The sequence below is a fragment of the Diabrotica undecimpunctata genome, chromosome 3 (genome assembly GCF_040954645.1).
Source record: "Diabrotica undecimpunctata isolate CICGRU chromosome 3, icDiaUnde3, whole genome shotgun sequence".
NCBI classification, from domain to species: domain Eukaryota; kingdom Metazoa; phylum Arthropoda; class Insecta; order Coleoptera; family Chrysomelidae; genus Diabrotica; species Diabrotica undecimpunctata.
Window position 1 is genome coordinate 108,215,154 of NC_092805.1, and position 21,022 is coordinate 108,236,175.

The following is a 21,022-nucleotide window of genomic DNA, read 5'->3' on the forward strand; positions in this document are numbered from 1 at the left end:
ATTTCAAAAATATCTTTCTTTACGAAACAAAATCCATTCACGAAGAATATTTTACACGTCATCTTTTACTAAAGTTGGGCTTTTTACCTACTTACAACCGGACACCCACCCCCTGTAGTGAAAAGTCTTGGGTCTATACAATAAAGCGAGCGGGAGGTCTTCTATTCAGTGCAATTATGGGGTAATTAAAATAATACGAGTATACCAGAGTAATATTATTTATTAAATAATTAATTCACAACTTAGCAAAGGTACATACAGGTATGTATAACAAGATATTTTGAGGTCACAGTATTGCCGAATTCGTTTTTTTATGTCTTATATTTTCTTTTGTTTTTTTTTTTGTTACTTTTTTACTGACAAATTGGCTTTTAACGTAGAATTACAGTTTGATGATAAATATTCTGAAATGGAAAATGTTGAGATGTGGCGAATAAAAACATTTATGAAATTAAAATGAAAGGATTTACGCCTATTAATAGTGCGATTTATAAAATTAGTACTTGAAGCCCAAATCGCGGGAGGAATATGTGCATCAGTTTTCAAATATTTATTATTTACTATATAATTTCTAAATTGAACCACTTTCACTTCTTTAGGTAATAATGTATCTGTTTTGACAACTAAATAGGTAATTAGACAAAATAATGAGTATTATTTTGAAATTATTAATTTCAAAACAGGAGTTTTAAGAATTAGAAGGAGGTAGTCCGGGCCCAGTTGAACGGTCAAGCTTATTCCAGTGGAAGCAATAAGGAGGATTATTTTTCATTTTGGCTCAGCTAACATGCTCTCTCTAGCACTACAACCCATGAAACTGTGGGAAAAAGCATGCTTTTATTTACACGGTTGTGAAATGAGACGATTAACAGAGACATCGAAGAAAGATATGAAGCCGAACTGGATGCAATAAAATATGAGAATAGTAGGTACAGTCATGGATGGCATACAACGAAAGCAGCTCAAATGGTACGGACATGTCCAATGAATGAAAGACAGTACCTGTATGAACACATACAGGAATTCAGAAGAGACGACTACCTTAGAAAACACGGATGGAAGGAATAAGAAACTCAATGAGCTCGAAAGAACTTAAAGAACAATGGAACAACCGAATTAAATGAAAAATGGACGTCGGAAGACGTTTTATAGGGAGTATATCATATTATAGGTACATTATTATTACAGCAGGACTGCCACAAAGAAGTGTCTTTACCTTTTGTATACGTGTTATATTATTGTTCTAGAAAATAATACAATTGCAACATTTACCGATGATACTGCTATCATAGCAATATGCAAAACCAGCGAGCAAGCGACAGAAAAATTACACAGATGTTAATCAAATATATACTCCAGGGAAATAAGCAAAAAATAGACCATGTTCGTGACACTTAATAATCCAGGTCGCTGACAACTTTTTTAGTTATTGTAGACCTTATAGGAAGAAAACCTACTTGTTTCCTGCCTTGAATTTGGAGCCGTTTTCTAATTATTAACAATTTAATGCAAAAAACGCGAGTTTTTCTATGATTATTAATGATACTAGTATTAAAAAATTGATTTTTGGAAGAAAATTATTTTTTCACGAATTGTTTAAACAAACTAGACCATTTATTAATTAATTAATATATAAACAAATTACATATTTGTAATTTACGTAGAAATTACATACAAATTAAAAAAAGAGTGATCAAAATCCATTGAGTAGATCCGGAGATATAGAAAATTTTATTAGTTTAAAATTGTTTGTTCGGTATTTAAACGCCATGGATTTGTGGGTTCTTCCTAGTCACTATTTGAACTACATTTTCGAAAATTCGTAGAAGGTCCTGTAAAGGTACAATGTTTGTGCAAATTTTTTAACAAAAAATACAAATCCCATTCTTTAACATGGCGTCAATGAGGTTCCTTAATTATTATAATCAAATTAGCTGTGAATTAACAAAAAAGCATGGCTAACTTTGGCCCAAATTAACCTAGGCCAAATTTTTTTATTTGAAAGTTCGGGTGAAAATACTAGCTTTTCGAATGTAAAAAAGATTTTTTCTAGGGACAATGTTTTTAAAGTTATTCTAAATGTTTATAAACTACATACTTTCAAAAATTTGACATCAGGATTTTTGACTATAATAAATTATTTTTTTATTTTTTTTTTAATGCTTATTGATAGTATGAGTCTTTTGCTTTCATTTGTCACCCACAGAATTACCCTATCTTTATTATTTTCTATCTTATGTTATTGTAAAAAAAAGGTCTCTGAGATAAACAAATACAATAACTTTTAAACTAATTAATATATCGGTCCCACATTTTGAGGGGTTGTTAAGTACCCCAATACCCAACTTTGGGTGGAACTCTAAAGTTTAAAGTTTAAGTTTACTAAAAGTTTTTAACAAATATGAATTGTCACTTATTTTGCAGTTTGCGAAGCAACAAATTGACTTTTCAACTTTCAAAAATCTTATCAATATTCTAAAAAATAAAATTTTGTAATTCTATGTCAAGTATTTAGCTTTCTAATGGAGTGCAAAAAATAGAAAAAATCGCGTTTTTTGCATTAAATTGTTAATCATTAAAAAACGGCTCCGAACTTTAGGCAGGAAACAGATAGGTTTTCTTCTTATAGGTCTACAATAACTAAAAAAGTTGTCAGCTACCTGGATTATTGAGTGTCACGAGAAAATCCTTATTACCCTGGACTAATATGACTGGACAAGCAAGTGACGAAACAAACTTCATATATTATGTAAACTTTACTAACAAAAACGTTTAAAATAAATATTCCAATAACTATAAATAATCAAATTCCATATTAAAATACTTCAAAATATTTGGGTATTACTCTTTAATAAGCCCTAATAATGTTATTCAACATTATTTATGAGAGGGTGTATATTTCTTACCTACCTGTCGGCGAGAATCCAGAAGCTATCGACAAAGACAGCCTGTACTGACCGAGAGAGAGAGTAACATTTAGCAGAACTTTGAGATTTTTTAAAAAGTTTATACCAAATAGCTGCTTTGTGTTACACTTTATGTTAAAAATAAAAACAGATTCGGAAAGTGGGTTAAATTCTGTAGTGCCCTATTTCAAAAAATAAATTTTTACGTTTATTTTAACCAAAAATATTTGAAAAAAAAATATTGTTTAAACAATTTATTAATTTACAACCAAATAGTGCACTAGAACTTTTTAAGACCTTTCATATAAAAAAAGAATCATCTCAATATCTGCCATAGTTTTTGCGTTATTTGATATAAACTTTTACATTGGATTTTAGCTATGCCCAGAATCGCGAGGAACGGCCTTAACGCTTGGCGATAAACAGACGCGACTGGGGAAGGTCGAGACTTAACCAGGCTGTAGCACCACTGATTATGAAAGGAATGACATTTTGACCCATTATTAAGTTACGTCGTCGAAAGTCAGAAATCGAAGTTTAAGTCAGCCTAACAAAAGCCAAAAAGGCGATTAACAGTTAACACAGAAATATTTATGTGGTAAATTAAGCGATTTAATATTTACGTTCCATTTTTAAATGTGATACGTATCCTACTGGCGATCAAATAACGGTAAACTCTCTCTTTCTTCCCTAATGTTCATTACAGCACGGCGATAACCCTACCTACCAAAACAAAGTATCTCCTGTATGTTAATTTTTTAGACTTCCAACACTGTATGAATATAAATATTGGCTTAATACTAGAGACAACTTTGAATGGATTCAATTTTCAAAAACAAAAAATTGGATGAGGAGTTATTAAATTATCAATAAATAAATAATACTACAGGTAGTCGATTATCTAAACGGCTATGATTCATGCATGCACAAAGTACAAAATGCTTCGACGTTATACTGTATCCAGAAATTTAGTGTCTCATTATAAAAGTTATTTTAATAACAGCTGTAAAACTGAATAATCCCTTGTAAATACTCTATTGTTGTAATTATCACAGCTACCAAAGCTGCCAGGACCGGCATAATAGCCAAGCATAGCACGACTGTATATAGGTATATATAATCAGATCAAATATTATCAATAAAGCATAATGTCAAAAAACTCTTTTTATAAACATACAAATTTCCCATAATTATTGTTATTAATCATTATTTTAAGTCTCAACGAAGAAAATGTTTTGTGTGTGTTTTGTGTTTTATTGGCACTAGTTTTCACACTGGCCAGTCAATTTCATAATGATTTTTTTAGACTATAACTAACTTAGGAGAGTAGTGTCTGTGTTAAGTAAATGTCTTGTTACTTAAGTAAAGTCGACTTCATTGTCTTTACAAAGACACGCTAATTGTATCTGAACGTCTGAGGTCCCTTCGGTGAGTACCGATTTACTCGTTTTAAAAGGTTCATATTTATTCATGTTGACTTGTTATGTTTAAGTTTTCCGTTTCATGTCTGAAAAAGTTGGCAAAAAATGGGAAATATTCTTTATTAATAATTTTACGAAAAAAAATTATTCTTCATTAAAGGTTATGCATCACATAGAAATCATTAACAGATAATCTTATAAAATATTAAGTGGTAGATAGGTAAAATCAAAATTATTAATTAATACTGAAGAGGAAAGTGATTTTAAATTTAGATATGCAAGAAAATGTAATTTTAAAATGTTTGTAGCTATTAAAAATTATGTCCAAGTTTAGATTCATGGCCTTCTAATAATTAAATAATACATTTAAAGTAAAATGTAAATAAAAAAATACTTTTACATTTGTTGATTTTGTATATTGAATAAGGTAAATTAGAAATAAAATTAAAAATTAATGCACCTACTGATACATCATTAAAAGGCCATGAATCTAAATTTAAAAATAATTTTTAAATCCTACAACCAAATTAATAACATTTTATGCTGCACCTAAATTTAAAATCACTTCACTTTTAAGCATAAATCAATATTTTTGATTTTCGGTGTATACCATTTAAACTTTTATAAATTTGATTATTGATTTCTATGAAATGCAGAAATGTTTATGAAGAATAGTTTTTTTCATGAAATTAATAATAAATAAATTTCCCATTTGTTGCCAACTTTTTCAGACATACTTTATACCTTACTAACAATTAAAACACTTCTTTCCTTACATGAAGTATAAAATATAATCATATTTAGTTATATGTATATATCTACATTAATTCATTTTAATTTTCACTTCACCATTTTATTATTTCACTTGCAATTTTTTTAACAAAACAAAAATTGTTTGACTTTCAAAATTTGGATATATTTAATAAAGAATCGAGACAGAAAATATAATAATTAATTAATTCTAATACTCCATCAGTTTATGTATTGTTTTCCTTAATAATCTAGATATTTATTTAAATTAAATATGTAATGTAAATGACAAATAAAATATAAAATTCGTTAAGCCGGCCCTTTTTACTATTTACCTAAAGAGGCAAATCCCTTTATGGCTTCGACTTTATCAGCGGGATACTTTTAAATTCTGCATAAGTCAATTCTTATAATTGTGAATGAAGTTAATAATTTTGGAAGACCGGACGTGCAGATAGTTTCAAGGTCATAACCGTTTAGAAAATTCACAAGCTCTATATACATTACTGAAAAAATATTTGTACCCATACAATGAAAGCATACTTTTCATACCTTTATTAAAAAATATTTGTTACAAATTACATATAAGTATTTTATGAACTTAACGCCTTTGTACAAAGATTGCTTTTAATTTCCAAACTTACCTACTTTAAAAGTATCAAAAATGTTTACCTAATTCAATTATTAAGTAATGACAATAATACATGTAAATGTTATTAATATGACTTTCATGAATTCTATGTTGGAACAGCTTCAGTAGTTTCAATTGTTTTAAATTACATAAGGTGGCCCATGTTTCATCTGAATGTGACATAATTTTTAAAATAAATAAATTTGGAATTGACATAACTGCTAAAAAAAATATTCACTAAATCACGTAAACATAATCATAGAACTATCTTGTTGAATGGTGTCCACAATACTCAACAGCACTTCAATGTCATTACAACTATCAACTTTTCCAGGTGAACCAAGCAGAAGTGCCGGTTTATTATTGATAACTATATGATATTTATCATCGTCGGAATTAAAACATACACTTCTCTCAAGTTCGGCTTTATTTGTGAAAATGATAGATGCTATCTTATTGTGTCGTATTATGACTTTTATCTTCCAAGAGGGTGTAGGCAACTGCATGTTTTTAACGTCATTAACAAGCTGATGAAATTTGTAATTAAGCTTGCCCTCTCCAGCTGGTGGAGATTTAGCTACTTTTAAGTAAAATATTTTATGTTTTGTCTTAAGTTTTTTCATGAAATATTCTTCAGGGTTGCATTTTGTTACTTTACCATTACTTACAACCATTGCTTTATTGTTTTCTTTTTGTTGAATTGGTAAATTGATTTTAAATGAGTTTTTATCCAATTTTAATGAAGACTTTTTGCTTCTAATGGAATTTGGGAAAGACTTTGTTTTATTTAATGGGTTTATTTTAATGGGTTTTTGACCAGATTTGTTGATTGTATTTTGAGATCTAAGAGCACTATTATGTTTTTCTGAATTTAACTTCTTAACTTCAGATAAAGAGTTTTTGTCTTTTGGTTTTGTCTTTTTTTGATTTTTGACGGCCTTGATAGTTCCAAAACCTAAAAAAGAATACATAAAATTAAATAAATCTATAAAGGATATGACCTAAAAAGCCAAGATAAACTGAATACAGCTAAACTGCAAGAGATGGGGCGCCAATAAATCTTAACCTGAGATTTATAAAGGACTCAAAAAAGTCAGAAAAAATATCAAAGAATTACATAAGCAAAACTACTAAAACTAATATGCTTACCAAAAAGTTATATCCCCAATAAAATAATGCAAAAAAGTTATATCGCTAACAAAATGAAATCATCAAAAAAAATAGTGTAAGTACTTCAAAAAATCTATTAATTTATTGTTTATTTTGAAATGACCTTATTTTGCTTCAACACAAGCGGCAAACCGTCTAAGCAGTTCACGTGTACATGCCGCATGTATCATCTCCGGCGTAATCAGGGTACCTGCTTGTCTAATTTTAGTTTTTGAATCTTCTACACGTAGGTTATTCGTTATAAATGATACCTTTTAAATAGCTCTATACAAAAAAATCTAAGGGTAATAGTAATCTTGGATGCTATCGGACAGGTCGGTAATTCCAATCCATCTATTTGGAAATGTGGCATTAAGGTAATCGATTACAATATCGCTGATGTGGGGGTGCGCCATCTTGTTGTCTTACCGTAACTGCTCTTTAGCGTAAATGAATATTTTCCAGTAACAAAGGTAGCTCATGTTTTAGAAAATTCAGATTCCCTATCTAGTTTGAAAGCGAGTTTCCCGTAACCAGTACGGATTTTCCACTGACCAATAATGGGAGTTATAGCGATTTACAAACCCATTATTATGGAAACGAGCTTCGTCACTTAACAAAATTCTAGTTAAAAAGTCATGAATTACTTAAGCAAGCTCAGAGGGAATACAAGTCTCTGATTAAGAGGTCAAAAAGGAGCTCTTGGAGAGCCTACTGTGACAATGTGGAACATATGCAGCTAATCTCCATCATGCCCTCTCTAAAGATCCGACTCTGGGAGTGATTCAGGTGCGTCTTCCCAGTGGAAGTCTATCTCCCACTCACGAGGATGCTCTAAGGACACTCTTAGACACTTACTTTTCAGAGGGCACGGATGATGATACTGCTATAGCTACGATTAGGTTCCCGCGAATTGAGGATGGAGAAGGAGGTAGTATCGTACACGAAGGTGTGCTGAGCTTTTAGGGGTTTCGCCCCCTCTAAGTCACCAAGCGGGGACTGCATTATGCCGGCTCTACTTCAGCAGGGTCTGGACCTTATTGCCCCGCACTGGTCAGGATATTTAGGGCCTGTCTTGCAATAGGGTGTATTCCTTTACTCTGGCGAAGGACTAGGGTCGTATTTATTATTAAACCGGGTAAAACCGATTTTACCCCTGCTAAATCTCTTGGCTTGTTAGACGGCCTTGCATCATCTTGTCTACAGGGTAGAGCGGGTGCTAGATCGGAAGCAATACTACCTGGGTATCTTTATGGATATTGAGGACGCCTATAATTGCGCTACTTTTGATTTCATGTGTGATATTACGGAAAGGCATAGGGTTGGCTGCAGCTTGGTCACAGATAGCTGCCTACCGAAACGGTTGTCCCGTTCCAGTGTCGGCATCTCGTGGTTGCTCTCATGGAGATTTGTCTCACCCTGCTGTGATACGGCAGATAATACGTAATATTTTCTTGGGAAAAATTACCTACTTTTAACTCACAGCCAGACAAAATTCATGACATGGGAACTTAAGTATGGGGTACTTAGACGTAATAAAAACAGTTTACAAGATAGTGTAGTCGCTTCTTGGTACAACAACACTAACAAAAATTTTAAGGCCTAGAAAAATTAAATGCCACAGAATGTCTCAGTCTGATATAATAAAAACAGATGAACGTCAACATCCCATATCGAGCACTAAGAAGGCTTAGCTCACACTGCAGTTATGCTAATGTGTATGTATAAATTAAATCTTAACTATTTTTTAACATAATTGTAATAATTAAAGTTGTGCTCTGTAGACTAAATAAGAGATATGACTATTAAATAAAGACACTGACAGTGTAAAATACACCCTCCTATATCCCTATCATATTCCATGTGAATTATTCATTATTCGGAAGATTCAAATGGCAGTCTTCTTTACGAAAAGAAACTTACTGTTTTCTCTTTCACCCGTTTAACTAACTTATTTTAATTTAATCGCCAATCTACAGATAAGAAGGCTGTACAGAAGTTTCACAAAACTTTTATTACTTAGATGGTTATGAAAGTTAAATAAAAGTTTTATTAATTACAGCTTGATTATAGAAATAAATTCAAATTACGAAAGAGTTCTCAGTAACGACATTTAAAATTTAAAAAACAACTTTTTAAGGGAAGTCTGACATTTGTTGGGATAAATAGAGTAGATAGTTTGTCACCTACATGAGATAATACAATCCGAACCGTTGATTGCTACTTTATCTCCAAAGATCTAAAAAGATTTGGAAATTTAACAAATCCTGCTACCTGGTAAAGATCTAGTATACGTATTTTAGGAAAACGTAAACGAAAAAAAGTTAGTGTAGATGTAGTTAAATGAATTATGTCGAAAAAGTATAGTCGCGGTAGCATATATTGTAGAACACTTTAAATGCGGCGACGTTTAATCCATTCTTTGTTACAACCGACCAGATGCCGTTTTAGTAAGATAAGCATTTTAGTTGGGAACCAGTTTGTTAGTAGAGTGTAGAGTTTTGTTTGCTACTATTTAATTATTTTGAATAGTGATGTGGCGTCAGTGGGACAATGTGTTTGAAAAAATTGCGTACGATAATAACACTCATTTTAGTAAATTTTGCTACATACGAAATTTGGCTTCGATGAAAAACTGTTGGTACAATCTTATGATTTAACAGAAATACAACTTTCAACTATATACAAAAGAGTGAACCCTATCATCGCAAAAAGCGATGTAACTATAAATGTGCAAGATCTATAGATGTTTCGCTTATAAAACTATTAAAAATCAAAATATACAATTGCTACATAGTCCAGTCAGAGAGTTGACCCCTAAAAATCATACGAACAAGCTGAATTTTTCAGAGAATATTAATTTTGGAACCCCAAAAAAGATGCAAAAAAGTTTACCACTTTTACCCCCGGGCTTCCCCCTAAAACCCCCCTCGCAGGGTGGTAAAAATGCAAAAAAATCGATTTACCAAGAATCTGTAAAAAATGTAGCTGAGATAATTTTAAACAAAAATGTTTATAACCATTTTTTGTGTAGCATGAACCGTTCTCTTAGAAACAACGCTTGAAGCGACCGCCGATTTTCCATGTCAGTTACGCGCGCGAAATCAATGTTCAATAAAATATGTATCAGCGGGACAGTAAAAATTCGATATCTTTTGATCCAAAAATCAAATCGACAAAAATCAAGATGCGTTTTAAAGTCAAAAAGTGCAGCTTTCGTATGTAGTTTTTGTATTTTGCCGAGAATAAACTCAGTTTTTATAAAGGTGTTAAATAAATTAATGTGGCGCGATTTTTGCCATTTTTTACCATTCTCGTGAGATCAATAAAATTAATAACTGTCATTGACGACCAGTTGTAGTAAAATTTCCATTTTTAGAGATCAATCTTTAAAACGTATGGCACGAAATTTTAATTTTAAGTTGTGGTAACAAATATGAGGCATTTGAAATATGAATAAAAAAGGCAGAATTTAATGTTTTACATTACAAACGATCACACGTCAGGGAAAATGCATTTAAGAAGACTGTTTTGGGTGTAGTTTATCGCAGAAGTTTTGTTCTTTTGAAAAGCGTACTAGTGTAATTAAAAAAAAGTTTTAAATGTTTTAGATCGTTTGTTTCTAACTAAAACTTCATGCTATAGGTTTTAAAGGTTAGGCTATAGTAATCGAAACTTTATACTGACCAGTCAATGAAAGGGATATATTGTATTGACCTCGTAAGAATTATAAAAAATGGCAAAAATCGCGCCACGTTTATTTATTTAACAAATGTATAGAATCTGAGTTTGTTTGTGCATAGAATTGCATAGAAAGCTAAACTCACTTGAGGTCACTCGAATCAAAAGATATCGAATTTTTAACGCCGAGCAGATACAAACTTTATTGAACATTTATTTCGCGCGCCTAACTGACATGGCAATGTTGAAATTGAATTAGGAAGAGTGTTGGACCGAGTATCAACCCTTGAGAACTCCAAAATCAGTATTGGACAATTGACTATTCACCCTGTTAATAAAATTATGTTCTTCCTGATAGGTAATCATTAAACCACTTCAGTAATATACCTCTTATGCCTAAAGTATCCAATGCTGTTGTTGTGCTGCTACTCTGTCTAAATTGATACTAGCCTTTATATAAGAAATTTTCATTGTCTAAATGGTGCATGAATCTATTATTTACACATGTTTCCAGAATCTTGGATAAGGCTGTTAAAAGTGATCATTTATATCACTAGACATATCAAAGAACTAAAATACAAATCTACAAGACCATAATATGACAGCAGATAGTCAGCTATAGATGTGAAACTTATTTGGCTCTATAAAATGAGAACAACAGGTGGCGAATCAGATACAATTATGAAATATATAATATATATAAAGACATAATATTAGTATTCAGTGACCTAAAAAACCCTGAGTAATAACTTGTAACTGATAATAACATAAAATTCTAAGAGAAAAGGTCCACCCTGGACACCAGGTAGCTTGAGGACCAACATCATTATCACATTCGTCTTGAGTAACCTCGAAAACCCCTGAGTAATGACTGTTGACTGATTTGGAATGAAATTAGCCTACTCCAGGAGACGAGGTCCATCCTAAGCACAAAGTAGCTCGAGGACCATTGTCATTATCATATTTGTATTCAGCAACCTCAAAAACCTTTAAGTTAAATTGAACTCATTCCTATAGATATTTATTGAGTTGCAAATTTTTCATTTCTGTGTACTTTGAAAATACATTTTTTTTATATACAAAATGCTATTTTCATTTTATCACTATGAATTTTGTTTACAAACTTTCCTGACACTTTCCAGAATTGAATGCAAAAAGTTGCACAGTGATTCATCTTGCTGTAGAAAACTCATTTCCTCACCTATATATGCAGTTGTTTAATTTTAAAATTCTTGCCCCCTATTTTTTCAGGAAAAACAGCATCCTCTAAACAGCTTCAATTCTGTTTAATACAATCATAGGGAGTTCGACCTCCAGGTTATTTAATAGAACTCTGTAGTTAGGATAAAGATTTATACCATAATGAGATACACAGTGGGTTAGAGATTCATATTCCATTAGTAGAGTGGGTTCCAACAAACTTATTTACAATTTTGCAGACATATTTTCAGGGACATAGCTGGAGGAACAAATTCAAATATAAAGAATTCAGCTCCCAGAACAGTACATTTTAACCTCACAAATACTAATACATACCAATAAAAGTATATTTTTCATTTCAAATTTGCTCTTTTCACACCAGTTGCAATGAAAAAATTGTAAATTGTTTGCTATAGTGAAACTGACTAAAAAATTGATTTTTGTTTCATATGTCTTAGAACTGCCTTGCTGATTTTTATGAAGAAAAACATGACAATTTCAAAGTGGCTGTAAGTAATTAAAAAGAACTCCACAGAAATAAAATGAATAGGTTTGGACAATTAACACCTGTAGAAAATCACACATATAATTACCTTCTAAACTGGATCTATGTAAAGGTATTCGTAAAAGTTTATTATCAACAGCAACCTCCTTGAGGGTTACGTTCTTAACAGTGAACTTTCCTTTTTTTATGGATGGTTTTTGAACACGTTTTTTCTTAGGGATAGTTAAATCCCAGCTCTTAACATCAAAACGTTTTGAAGCAACTTTTTGTCTTTTATCTTTTCTCAGTTTCATATCCTAAAAGTAATCATAATTATTATATTTATCAACTCAACATTATAATACATACCGTAACATTAACTGATAGTAAGAAGTGTTATACATAATTTTCATGCTATTTTCCGGAATTGTTAAGAATAATGATTTAAAAATAATATTAAATGACAATTTTTAAGCGTTTTATTTGGTTTTATTTTGGCTTTCTTCTACGTCAATGTCAAATATAGCTTGGTTTGGTTTTTGGTTTGAATGATGCACAGGACGTAAAATTTTTATTTTATTCAAAGAACATTATATTCACTTTATACAGGGTGGAAACTATTTATGGAATAAATTATTTCTGTTGTTTTAAAAAGTTATAAAATACGCTGAGACCCGTCGATTTTTATATATAAATTTGCGCTTTTTATACATAATATTTTAAATTTATAATTTTTGTTTAAACAGTAATAGAGTTAATGAAATGTACTGTTAAAAAAAATCAGCAATATTTTATTCAGGTAATAGTACGAGCACTGTCAGGTCTTTATTTGGCGTAGATATTTTAATAGGCCAATTCCAGGTTATACAACAATTCAATGGATTTTCTAAAAGATTGAAACAGTGGTTCCTAATTGTAAAAGTACATTTGTATTATTTAAGAAACATAACAAATATGTGATGAAAATTTCTAAACAAATAACTATAACAAATGTTCAAACTATTCTCTATTTTGTACTAATCAATATCCAAATCGATTGTACAATTCCCGTCTAACATTAGCCAGAAAGAAGGCGTGGCGCAATTTTTGCACACTCTGTATTACCTTCATTTTTGGACAGAAAAAATTTTGCAGTTTTTTCGCAAGGGGTGGTTTTTATAAAGGTAGAAATTGGTAAAAAATTAAATCACAATTTAATGTAACTGTGTAATTAAATAATTCCAAATTGCTTGAATATACAATAATTATATGATTTTTTTTCTAATAGGGTCGTTTTCACCCCTAAAAAATTAAAAACAACCAACGGCATATATCCAGTTAACTTAAGACCAAATGTTCATGCAAATCAGTGGAGACAAGATATTCAATGACATTGTTTTAATTATAACTGATATACGAGGTGAGATTTAGGGGTTAAACTATAATAAAATCTTAAAATATATTGTGTATTGTTAATGTTACAGTTAGGTCCAATCAAACAATTATTAAAACTGTTTTTGAAACCAAATTTTTTCTTCATCTGGAGTTGGAGAAAAGTGGAAATTAATGCTTCGATTCTTTGTGTTTCGGTTAATGGAGTCATTATTTATTTATTTGATGCAATAAACCACGCTTTATAAAAAAACTCAACTCGATTTTTAAAAACTAGACTTTTTGCTATAGTTCTTTTAGTTTTTATTATTTTGGTGGCTAATATGGGAATTTATTTTTGTTTTTTCATACTAAAAGAACATCAGTACCTACTAAACATGTACTTATTGAAAAACTTCTTTTAAAAGTATTTTAAGAATATATAATGATAATATACAATGAGGATGATATGAACACAGAATAATAAACAATCAGAATGCCCACTCTGCTTGTCAAGATAAGTACGCGCAGACGGAATCAGCCACGAATCAGCCATGTTTTAAACGGAACCAGTGCTGTGCAGTGAAATTTTTTCTTGTGTGCATAGAAAAATTAACCCGGTTTAATTTATTTACGGCAACCATAGACATAATATATGCACTATTTTATACGTACTTTTAGTCGAAGAATAGATTAAATTATTTTAAATTTACTAAATTATTAATCTCTAAAAATTTAAATTAACAGTTCTCTCATAACTTGTCACACATTTCTCAATCCGAGTCTTGTTTCCGTTTAAAACATGGCGATCGCGTGCTGACACACTTCAAAAGCGGCATCTGAAAGTGGGCATTCTGATTGTTATTTTTATTCTGTGATATGGATCCCCGATCATCCGCAAAATATACAATATTTAAAAAATAGAATCAGATATAAATAGAGTATATTATAATAAATGAAAAGTATGAAAAATGAAGAATGAAAAATCGTAATTTAACTCCAGAAATGATCAATAATGTTCAAGAAGATTGACGTCATTGTTTCAATTATTGTAAAGAAGCAGGTGGGTGAACATTTAATTTAAGCGAAAAGCAATGTTTATTTTTATTAAATAAACTTTTTTTTGTTTTTTGACAGTAGTAAATTGTATTTTGAAAGGCAATCAGCAATTGTTGAAAATTCTCGATATTTCGTAGAATTCATCGGTGCGGGACCAGCAACCAATCGAATTTAGCGATAACTATTAGTACTCGATTTCGAAACAATCGAAACCCAACCAGTAGTAAAAGTCAAACTCAAAATGGAGGCAGCTGTAAGAAATGTTAGGGATAAAGATAGTAATAATGTGATATATAGTTAAATATACTTAAATCTATTTCAAAATGAACTTTAATAATTGTATAAATAAGTGATCGAAAGATTTTGAAAATGTTCCAAAACTGTTCTTATATGTGTTATTCCAAGTTCATTGTAATATTAGTGATTGCTTCTGTGTTGACATCTATACAAAGCTTAATACAAGGTACATGATGTTCTTTTATTCATATTTTACACCTCTAAATCATTATATTAAAAGAGATTTTAGACACAGGACTATACCGTAGGGCTAAAAGTTTGACTAAAAATTAATAAAAACAATATAGGTTGTCTACTACTTATTTGTCTATTTTTATTTGTTTTAAAAAATGTTGTTATGATCTAATAATAATAATTTTTATTGTTTCCTAGAGTGCGTTAAAATGTTTGAAAAATAAAATCTATTAACATTAGGGTTGGAAATTCAGTTTATTTATCACTAAAAAAATATTAGGTAATCATGAACTTTATTAATTTGAGTTTTTGACATATTCCATCCCATTAGTAATCCTATTAGGAGTAATTTCTATTGTTTAAAATATTGCAAAATCAAGATTTAGGTGACAATTTTGTTTGTATAATCAATGGAGATAAAATAAACATATGATAATGAATATTCAGTGCCCATTTAGATAAAATGCTGTATAGATAACATATAATTGTGTAGGTATTTACTTTATGTTCTATTGGTAGGTACAAATTAGATTAAATATACCTATCTCTTAACTCTCTATATATATATATATATATATATATATATATATATATATATATATATATATTCACTCTAGGTGTAATCTATAATGAAATTTATTACTTCTTGTTCAAAGTTATTCTTTGAAAACTGTACAATGCTTTGCTTTTTATCAAATATTTTAATATTTTTTGGTGCAGTAAGGTCACAATTTCAGCACAAATACAGGTAGTCTAGGCACAGAAGAACATTGGGAAGAAATCAAAACAAAAGTGCTTGAAGTAGCAAGAAAGATCATAGCAATGGGTATAGACGCATATAGTAACACACTTCACTATCATTTTTTAGTAAATGCTGTTCGGGACTAGTTCAGGAATTAGATTTTTCTTAAATTCCCATACCACTAGGGAGCGCTTATGTGATCTCCCCTTCACCACTATGTCTACAACATTGCTTGTCCATAAACTACTGCTGCTTCTGAAATATGAAAGAGTGGGACTGGAAATGCTTAGCATTAAATTTTTGGATTTTATAAAATTAGAGATCAAGTCCTACTAATGCACAATTTTTTTTTGTAGAAAATAAAATATTTTTTAACTTTTAATACCTTTTAATAACTGAATCTTTTTAGAACTCTAAACAATATTGTGATTCAATTTTTTAATATAAATCTGTAGCAATCTATAAATAATATATAGAAATTTCTGCAGTCACCATCTACAGGAGTATTTTCACCATCTAGTAAAGTATACTAGCTGTCACCATTTCTCCTATTTGAAATGTTCTTCTATATTCGTTGATCATTGGCACAAAAAAAGAAAAAAAACAAATAGAATGGTTCAATGACAAGTGTAAAAAGCCCAAGAACACAAGATCTATATGGAAAGAAGACCCATAAAAGAAGAGCAATCTTCTTTCTGTGGTTCTGGATAAATTATGCCTAACAGAGAAAAGAAAATATAAAATTAAGAATCTTAAATATTTGCTATTTGGTTAGGTTAGCTTAAAACAAATGTAATTATTGTAAAATTTAGTTTGGTTAGGTAAATATCATAATAAATTATTAAAGTTTCAACAAAAAAGTTTGAATGTGAAATACAATTAATTTTCTGTAAAACATTTTTCTAGGTAGTACTTCACCCACCACTCACCAGGTAGTGTAAGCTAGATTGACATCAAACTCTGATTTTTTTATGCTCACTGTTAGTTATGTGTTATAATATTCATAAATTATAAATAACTAGCTGACTCGACAAACTTCCTACCACCTTAAAATTAAATAATGTATCAAAGCTTTTCTTTCGAATCTGTTCTCTGGAGTAACTGAAATTTCTGGATAATGAAATGAATCCGGTCCATGTTGCAATCTGGTTTTTCATTGGTTTGTATGTTCAATGGTGGCTTCAAGGCCAAATGTGCACAGATTGTGTGCCTTCTAATAAAGTTGCAGATATTCCAGATGAAGCCAAAACTAGGCCTACTGCGATCAGATTCTTGTCAATAACAATACAATTAGTAATGTTTTTTTCCCTCCAGGAGCATCAAGGAAGTTAATTTCACTAGATCCAATGTTCACAGCTCCTATAAAAGTATTATATGCCATCCTTTGTTATTACTTGAAATGCTTCAGTGTTGAACTGTTGTTCTCTTTGTAACTGTTGGTCTCTTTCATATAAAGTCACAAAGGAAAGTGAATATCATTTATTTACTGTCAAATCAGGATGACGTATCACTAAACTTAAAATCTACCATGTTGTCAAGTCTCTCTTTAAGAAAAGGTACATAAAAAAACTATGTCTTGAAAATAAACCTATTTTTATTGCGAATAACCCGCATCAACCATAGAAGGTTATTAGCGGTGGTACACTTCCCGTCATATAAAACTGGTACACTTTTTTTCCCCAATGTAAACCTGTGTTCAGACTGGACACAATGGTTCGTGAATCAATTCATTGTTGCCATCACAGATAAAGGAATTTCAGTAAATTTAAATAAAACGTAAAAAATAATGTTAAAAAAAGTATAAAGTTTTTAGATAGGTATTATTTTTATTATTAACAACAAAAAAACCGTATCGAATACATTTAATAACCACAGAGAGGATTGAGTTAATGTCCAAAATGTTGAACGATATTTAAACTTAGTGTATTGGCACAGGGAACATCGGAATGCATCTACTGTAATTTTATACTTCAATTACTTACAGAAGACAAACTGTTGACTGTATGTTATGCCAATTAGTTTAGTAACAGGCAAACTACCTAAATTAATTTATTATTTATTACATAAACGATAAATGTGAAAAACTAACATTATACTTTATCCTACATAGATTATAAACTGATGTTATCAGTACGTGAAAACTTTCCGAACATATCCGAACAATTAAACATAAAAAATATTGCTTGCCATCAGTCAGATTTGACAAGTTTGTCAAAGTGAACTTTTAAAGATGCCACGTCAATTAAGTCAGTTTGATAAAACGAGAATAATTTCAAAAATAGAAGATGGTTGGTCTATTTGACAACTGGCTCAAGACTTAAATAGAAGCAAAACCACAATCCACAACATTAAAAAAAATGGGAATACGAGCAGACTTTGGATAGGAGAGGGAGTGTTGGCGACCAGTTATTACTACAGTCCAACAAGATGAAACATTAACTAATTATTTAAGAGCGTATCCCTTCCATACGGCAAGGCAAGCAAAAGTTAATACAAACTTTAATGCTTCTAACTACAGCATTAAGGAGAATTATAAGAACAGATTTAAAAAATTGTGGAAAACAAATTTAGCGAGGAACATAAACAAAGTAGACTCCTATTTGCTTTAAATTACGTTTTAAATGATCCAGTAAATTTTTGGGACCGTGTAATTTCTACTGATGAAAAAGTATTCCAGTCTCATTATAATGGCCATATTACAGTTTATAGACCGCCTCGTAATAGGTTTAAAGAAAACTATATTTTATCAAGTGATAAGTCCGGACGGTTCTCTGTAAATGTTTGAGCTTAGATGTATAGAGGAGGTTTAGGAATGTGTTGGAGAATTAAAGGATGATTCAATACTGAAACCTATTTACATATACTAGATAATGTAATGTTGCCATCGGTTAGGGAAATTTTCCCCAACAATAATTTTATTTTCCAGCATGACAACTGTTCAATCCACAGAGCCCACCGTGTACGGGATTACCTTATGGAAAATAGCATTGAAGCTCTTCCATGGCCCTCTAAAAGTCCAGATATTAATACAATAGAGAACGTTTGGGAACTTATGATCAACAAAATATAAAAATTAAATGTAGTTCCCCAAAACAGGGATCATTTATGGACCATCATTGAAGAAACATGGGAAGGCTTGGCCGAAGATGAAAATTTGTCACTAAATTTAATAAAATCAGTTCACAGAAGATTACAAGAAGTGACATATATTTAAATTCCACACTTGTTCACTGCAAAAATTATTCATTTTTTATTAATTTCAAATTAAATTTTAAATTTTTCCAGTGGGTTTTATTTACTGTAGTATTCCACAACTCAATACAGATTTGTGCTACATTTTACGAGAAACCAATCACACCTCTCGATTTGAAATTAAACATAATAATTTAAAGTCATGTCTAGATTTATTATCTATTATTATTTTTGAATTGAAATGTTTTCATAATTTATAATAAAACATGAATCAATGTATGGGTACTGAGATAATGGAAAATTTCAAAATTAATAGAATTTTTTAAGATTTATGTTTAAATAAATGTTTAAATATAAATGTTACTGACTGATCGAGAATGCTTGATATTGTTTTAGAATATACTAAAAACTTGCGACCTGCCGCACAGCCCTGCTTTTAGCTGGTTTTATTTAATATTTTCGTTGAACTGGCAACGTTGCCTTCGAAATTAGAATGACACATGTGAAAAGCTCAACTTACACAACTTGAAAAACACGATTTTCGGTTATAAGAGTTGTACCAGTTTTTTATGACGCGAACGGTACAATATAGACTATAATATATTATAATGGTTAATATAAAATTTATACTATTAAGTTTTTACAAAGTTGATTATAATTTAGAATTTTTCTTGAAGTATCACTTATATTTGATTATACAATTTTGTTTTCTTTAAAAACTTAATGATTTTGTCACAATCTGCACTGTCTAAAGTGCACTTTATATCACTTAGTAGTCTAGTAGCTTGTCTTTCCATTTGATATAATGGACAGCCTATAACAATGTGGCCTATATTATAACAGTTATATTGGTGTCACAGGCGTAGCATATTCTAGGAGGTTCCTTCCTTAGTAGGTGTTCGTGTGTCAGTCTGGTATGTCCTATTTGGATACAATGTAGTACGACCTGGTCCATTCGCTTTACTAAATTTGGAGTTTGATACTATTTATATTATTTTATTTATTGAATTCTATTTTATTCTACTTTATTTTAATTTAATTTTATATTATTTTACTCTATTTTATTCTACTTCATTCTAGTTTATTCCATTTTATTCTATTTTATTCTACTTTCTTCCATATTATTCTAATGTATTTTTTTTGTAATAATTTTATTTTATTGTAATAAACACTTTCTGACTTATCGCTAAACTTAAAATCTATCTAACAATATATTATACAATGTTGTCGTCTCCCTCGAATAAAAGGTAGCTGTTCAATGTTGTTATTGGTGGTCGTTCAGCTTTTTGCGTTACATTTTCCCGCGTGAAATAAAGTTGTCCATAACTGGGTGGACAGCTAAATTAACTACAGTGTATGGAAAATGAAGAGATTCTCTAAACCGCCTATCCATATGATATGTTGAAATTTCATCGTTATTATTTGGAACCACAATACCAAATACAGCTATGTCGTTATGTCAATTTATCAATACTGACATTTATTTTTTTAATCATAGTTTCCTTTGTTAATCATATGGCGCTATCTATTAGCTATATTGCGATTTAAAATGACGGAGAACAGAAAAACTATATTTAACATCTTTCCATACAATTTTTGAAATTATCTTTTACACAGACCTTCTCCTCATAATAAAAAACACGACAAAAAAAGAATTATCTAATTTAGTGCAGTCGTTCTGAAGTTATGCTCATACAAACATTTCAGCGATTCATTTTTATTTATATAGATTATAGATGTACCCTGATGTGTAATAACCTTATTAGTGTTGATATTTTCTTATTACTCAATACTGTTAACGGCACACAACTCTTTCTAGAAAAATGATCAGAAGTAAACTTCAACCCTAACAATAGTTTGCCTAGTTTTACAAATGTGGCACTAGAAAAAATTTTAATAATAATAACCAAACTAGAGAAGTATGAGACATTGACAACCAAGAACACGACTGAATATTAATAACTGAGTTATTAACATTATGTGCTT

The 21,022-nt window shown here is 30.4% G+C and overlaps 2 protein-coding genes across 3 annotated transcripts in view; one reads left to right on the forward strand and one right to left on the reverse strand.

The window, feature by feature from the left end:
- Positions 1-5,617: 5,617 nt before the first annotated feature.
- On the reverse strand, positions 5,618-12,760 carry LOC140437193 (uncharacterized). Its single transcript, XM_072526550.1, has 3 exons — positions 12,592-12,760; positions 12,332-12,539; positions 5,618-6,663 (listed from the first exon to the last, which is right to left on the reverse strand). Exons 2-3 carry the CDS (start codon positions 12,534-12,536, stop codon positions 5,951-5,953), a joined length of 918 nt encoding a protein of 305 aa, XP_072382651.1. The 5' UTR covers positions 12,537-12,539; positions 12,592-12,760; the 3' UTR covers positions 5,618-5,950.
- Positions 12,761-14,860: 2,100 nt separating this feature from the next.
- Positions 14,861-21,022, forward strand: part of fra (neogenin protein frazzled) — an 80,830-nt gene continuing 74,668 nt past the window's right edge. For both annotated transcript variants that reach the window (XM_072526551.1, XM_072526552.1), the window contains exon 1: positions 14,861-15,094. In XM_072526551.1, coding sequence (XP_072382652.1) covers positions 15,001-15,094 — 94 coding nt within the window. In that variant the 5' untranslated portion in view covers positions 14,861-15,000. The remainder of the gene's footprint in view (positions 15,095-21,022) is intronic.